Raw genomic sequence first — 6,000 nt, 5'->3', positions numbered from 1 at the left:
AGGAAATGAGACGCACTTCAAATAAAATAATCTGAATCTTGTCAGTCAAACAAATGTATCATCCTCCTCCCAAATGGAGAAAAGGTGTCTGTCTATACTAACTAATCACAGTGTAATAGAACAGTAATAACACATTTTCCTGTTATATGCACTCCTTTCCCTTTCTCTATAACACATGGCATATGTTGCTGCCCATACAGTTTCCCTGCCCACACGCTATACATTCTTGTTGTGGTCTTGTCCACTAATTCCTCACCTCCCTATGTATATTGAGTCATAAGCTAGGGCCACCAGGGATGGTTAGTCCTCTGTTTCAGGTCCAGATCGGTTGCAGAAGAAAACACTGTGCACTATTCTCTCCGGGTGAACCTTATATAAGACAGATTTTTTTTGCATACTTAGATGAAAACTTCTTAGCTCACAAGCTGTTCTCACAAAGGATCAATATAAAAGGCAAATGCTGCTGTATCCTGTACTTTTAAACCCCCTCTTTAACCACACTTTCACACCACTGAGGTGGAGCCATTTGTCCAATGCTGCCTTTGGAGTGACACACACACAAACACGTACACACACACACACACACACGCAGAAATCCTGACCCCTGATCTGCCCCCTCTAATTATTTTGTGTAAAATAAATGTTAATACTGGTAGGCTAGATTATTATTAACAGATACTGTCTATGTGCTTAAATCTGCAATACTCTTTTGTTGGAGGATAGGGTGGGCTGGTAGATCACATTAGGTCTAAATGGATTAGGATACTAGTAACCTTCACGCATTATCTTAGTAGCCTATATTCACGTTTTGTTGTTGTTGTTTTTACAGAATTTGTGACTGAATTGTATAGGCCCTGTGCAAATAGGATATATGTACGGTTTGTTGATGTACCTAATATGAGGATACATATTTTGCAATGGTTTTCAAGTTCAGCCTTTACTAATACCTGCATCATGCACTGTTATTGCAGTTAAACACATTATTAAAATGAAATGCTGTCCATAACACGGACCATAGCGGGTCCATGATGGGGTAACCTTGGAGGCAGGCCCAACGAACAATGTCGATATATATTTGGACTTTCTTGCTGTCAATCAGATTCTCGTGGCATACCATTGGTTGTGCGTCTGCTGTATTATCGTTCCATCTCACACTGTTTCTGGTCTGCCACTATTCGGTTTTCCGCAGTCTCCCTCCGCAAATTGACGTAGTTCTCATGGTTTGCGATTTAAAAAATATGTAATTTTAATGCATCGACAATAACACTGATGCTGTATAGCATTTTAGTTTATCTCCATATCGATGTGTTACTGGATGTTTATTGAAAACGGCAGTTTTTAGTTGTAGGGCGTTTGAAATCGGACACCACTGGTGTTTTTACGATCCTCGTAAGCCGCGGAGGGATACTCTTTGGGAACCGACAATTGTGGAGGCTGTTAACATGTCTACTCGGAGGATAAAATGGTTACAATTGTCGTAACTAAAATAATCGATTGAGATATCACAAGAGTGATGAAGCTATTTGGAAACGTTGTCTCATTTTCCTGACGTGGACTCTATAACGAACCAATAAGGGTTTGGGAGAACACGATATCGTCGTTCGCTCTTCATTTACAGTCCGGAGCACAGAGAGGGAATCTATCCCCAACTTTGTTTTTCTCTCTACAAGCGTTCTTTCCCCCCCTGTTGGATGCTACATAATTAAAGAGGTTACTGAAAGGTAAATACACCACATCACACACTGTATATTTGTGAACGATATTATGATATTGACCGGCATATGTTTGGCGGGGGCATTGTGTAACTTTAGCGAATAATAATAATGAGTTGTGTGAGTAGCAGTCCCGGAGAAAACGGGGTCTTGAATTTTTGTCCGGCCTGGGCCATGGGAGCGAGCATGCAGCAGTTGGGCAGTAACACCAGCTACTTGCAGGCTTGTCGGAAAATAACGTTACTTCTTTGTTCACTTTGGACAACATTGTCAAGTTTTAAAAGTAAACTAACATGCCAGTTCGAACGGCCAAATCATTGTAGTGATGCTACTGGCATTTCTGTATCAATATTTTCTGGAATAACAAAGGAAATGTTTTTTTTTAGACGGTTCGAAATTTGGTTAAATATTTAGAGGAAAACTTTGTGGTGTAGAGGAAAGTTGCGCCCAGAAAGGCACGCATGCATGCCTCTATTTTCTGGGTCAAATAGGCAGTTTTTATAGTTTACATTTATTTTATAATACACGTACGATCTAATTTATCTCAATTCCCAGTTATGTGCTCCTCAACATTTTCCACTCTGTTTATTTCGCATTTGGCAGTAAACCCCCCCCCCCCCCCCATCCTCTTCTGTCGCGTTGAACCCCGTGAACATGAACATAAGCAATGTACATTCTTTACACGGTTCGACACATTTTATTAACGTTTTTCCATCATGCACATTTAATTTAATTGGCAAGGAGAGCAAATGTTACTCCATTGTTCTAGCCGTTATCACAAACTTTATCAGGGCCTGACTCTCTTTGTGTTCTACACTAACAGACTAGTGGAGAAGTCGTGTGTATTCGACAGATAATTCACAACCGGTTTCTCACCCATCCCAAACGCACGGACTGAACAGTAATTTATGGGCTGACAATGGTAAAACCTGAACTTGGGGGATTCCGTGGAAATCCACAAAAACTATTTAGATTCGCCGTCCGGGAAGGCCTAAGTATTGGGGGGGGGGGGGGGGTTCGTCAGTGGGGCCCATTATGGATCTTCGGGATTGGATGGATTTTAGGGAGTTGGCAGATTTCCGCAGCAAATGGGACTTGCAGAGAACTGTCAGGCAACTGTTGAACGTCTGCTGCAGCATGATTTTCTGTACCAACAAGATCATACTACTTTTCAGTAGTAATGCATGTGTTAGTGTACTCCCTCCTTATACTAGTCATGTCCATCAAAAACATCCTGACTATGTGGTTCTAAGTAGGTTATAGTATACTTTTTTTACAAGGCTTACATAACTATCATACAGCCTATTCATGATTACATTCCCCACAGTGACAAGTTTACCAAACTGAGTTTTGCATGAGGCCCCTTCTTATCTTTGCACTTTCTTGTGTGTTGGCTCTTGGCCATGGGGTGCTGCCTGCCTGGTAGTGTTTCAGATGCTGCCCTCGGGGGAAGACACACTCACCATCACCAACAAAACTGATGCTCAGCACACATAGGCTACTCTTGTTCTTGATGTGTCTGAAATCCTTTCACACAACCAGAACCCAGTGCTTGTCGATGCCCTGAGCTGTTCATTAGCCTACTTAGATGATTGTGTTTGATTTTGGAACACAGATTTTGTAGCCTAAACCTTACTCTGGCTGAAGTTTGAGGAAAACACTTGAGACCTGAGTTATGTTCATCTGGTACAAACAGGTAAATGTTGTGAAACAGAACAACTAGGTCCTTTATTTGATAAACTCATGGGGTTGCTGTGCTGGTAAAGTTCAGATATTGCCTTTGATGTGTAGGCTGGTATTGTTGTTGTTGACAACGACTCTTGAAGCAGGTTGGTTTCTTAGGTTGCAGAGGCAGCCAGGGCTGAGGAAGGAGGAGAGAGTCGAGTATTGGCTTTGTGGTAGACCAGAGGCCATACTCCAGATAGCTGACTGATGTGGGCTAGAATGGGGAAAGCCCAGAGTTTGTGACACTAGATCTTTGATAAAGGCACTGAAAACCTCTAATACCCAATGATTAAAGCATCACCAGTAGTTCATCCCAGAGTGTACGTTTGCTAGTAGTTTCCATACCTTAAGGGATTCCACACCACCTGTTTTGTAGATTGAGCTATGTAGCACAAATCTGCAGGCCACAATTCCAAATGAATGGGAAAGAGTTGCGTCATCTAACTCAATAACAGAGCAGGAAACTTGTAGCAGTGAAATAACTAGTAGGCTATATTTGTGCCATCCCTCTCCCTTATTGGCCTTTTGAAGTGTGTGTAAAGGGTGCTTTGTGTGTTTTGCCAACCCTAATGTTGGTCATTCTATACAGAAGGCAAGTGATATCATGCTGACTCGATGCTCGTGACATTTTCACCATGATGGCCGACCGGGTATCAAACCTGATTTACTTTTATATTCCCTAGACTGTTAGCCCACTGAACTAAAGCCTATGCGTGGGAGCCCCTTGTTTGCTCAGGGAGCAAACTTCAGTCTTCCGGTCTCGGACAAGGTTGCTTATCACGTTGACCACCTACATGCTCTGCCAAATGTGAACTTATGTTCTACAAGGGGAATTGTGATGTGGAGTATCCATTACAAAGATATGTCTAACCACACAGTAAAAAGTGGTTGCAACCAAGTTAATGGTTTGTGTAGAGAAATCTTGGTGTCTGAATAAGCAATTTGTTGGTGGATTTGAATCCTGATGCTGAAAATGTACCCTTGACACAGGAATCAATTGATTAAGATTTGACTTCACACTTTTGTCACTCTGATTCTCTTGTCTTCTGTATTTCAACTATTTGTACCTCTCGACCAGGAGTCTCCAACCTTTTCTAGCATGAGAGCTACTTTGAGAGCCCCGGCCCACACACAAATTCAGTTTTATACTGAAAGTTTTATACCCCCCCCCACAAATTTTTTTTATCAATTTTATTTTTTTCCTGATATTAGATTTTTTTAGTTTTCCACTCAATGTCTATTGTTCTTAGAGAAACAATGGAAATGGATGTCCTGTGTCCATGCCAATTCTTAAATCACATCAGAAGACCATTTATTTTTAGTTTGGGAAGATTTGAGTGTACTTCCCCTTTAATTACATCTAGTGAGTGAGGAATGTGCCGGTCTAGCAATGGTGCTTTACTGCTGCTGCTCATTTCATGGCAAAGTATGCAAATTAACAAATAATATATTCAGGTTTATGTACTTACTCATGATATACTTCTGCCAGGTAAGCCTACTTTGCAGTTAACATTTAATTGAGAAGGTTTTGGGGAAGGTATTTCTGTCAACCCACAAGACGGTTATCGCATCAATGGTCTACACACAGACAAATGCACACGCCACACAGACAGACGGGCAGATATTCTGTTCGGATTGGCCCCCCCCCCCCCCCTCCGGGTGGAATAATGACGATGTCGTGTTGATTAGATATTGGCTGGAAGCTAACGGTGTCTGATACTTGGGAGGTTTTGTTTATGACAGTTTTTTTTACCCTGCAACACGTGAAAATTGCATGTACTTTCAGAATTGTTTGGCGAGCTACTCATAGGTGGGCTGCTGGTGGCTGGCGATCGACCTGCTGGAGACCCCTGCTCTAGACCATGTGTCACTCATTCCACTGAGGCAGAGGGTCTGCGGGTTTTCAAATCAAATTTTATTTGTCACATACACATGGTTAGCAGATGTTAATGTGAGTGTAGCGAAATGCTTGGTTTTTCACTCCCCCCTTGCGTTTGCTTGATGAATTAAGGTCATTGATTAGTTAGGAACTCCCCTCACCCGGTTGTGTAGATCTTAATTGGATACAAATTGAAAGGGGAAAACACTTGGCCATCCATGTAATGAGTTTGACAACCCAGCTCTAGACCTTGCCTGTTGGTCTGTTATCCCACTAAAGATCACTTCTCTCTCTCTCTCACACTCTCTCTCTTCCCCTCAGTTGCTGAGACTGCGAGGGCCAAAGGAACAGCAGCAGAGAATGGCTACAGTGGGAACAGACAAGGAGCTCAGCGACCTGCTGGATTTCAGCGCGGTAAGACATTTGCTGTCAACAGCCCTGCAATATTTTTGTTCCCAATACTAGAATATATTTGTCCAGAACAGCTCCTTCGGGTATATAATAGGTTGTTTGTAGTCAAATACACATAGTCTCTTATAATGGGAGGGGCACGGGAAAAACGTAGACTGGTAAAATGTATTATTTTAGATAATAGTTTATGTACACAGAAACACTTCAACACACCTTTTGTTGTCAAGACAAGAGTGTATAAATCAAAACCCATCAAGATAGACATGCCAAAGA

At 41.9% G+C, this 6,000-nt stretch overlaps 1 protein-coding gene across 2 annotated transcripts in view; it reads left to right on the top strand.

The window, feature by feature from the left end:
* The first annotated feature begins 1,151 nt into the window (after window positions 1-1,151).
* The window catches only part of LOC139376303 (transcription factor E2-alpha-like), a 41,924-nt gene continuing 37,075 nt past the window's right edge, over window positions 1,152-6,000 (top strand). Inside the window, exons 1-2 of one of the 2 annotated variants that reach the window (XM_071118683.1) lie at window positions 1,152-1,721; window positions 5,638-5,730. In XM_071118683.1, coding sequence (XP_070974784.1) covers window positions 5,677-5,730 — 54 coding nt within the window. In that variant the 5' untranslated portion in view covers window positions 1,152-1,721; window positions 5,638-5,676. The remainder of the gene's footprint in view (window positions 1,722-5,637; window positions 5,731-6,000) is intronic. The other variant, XM_071118682.1, reaches the window with a different exon arrangement.

Source organism: Oncorhynchus clarkii, chromosome 20 (assembly GCF_045791955.1).
Source record: "Oncorhynchus clarkii lewisi isolate Uvic-CL-2024 chromosome 20, UVic_Ocla_1.0, whole genome shotgun sequence".
NCBI lineage: Eukaryota > Metazoa > Chordata > Actinopteri > Salmoniformes > Salmonidae > Oncorhynchus > Oncorhynchus clarkii.
This window is presented reverse-complemented; position numbering and strand designations above follow the sequence as displayed.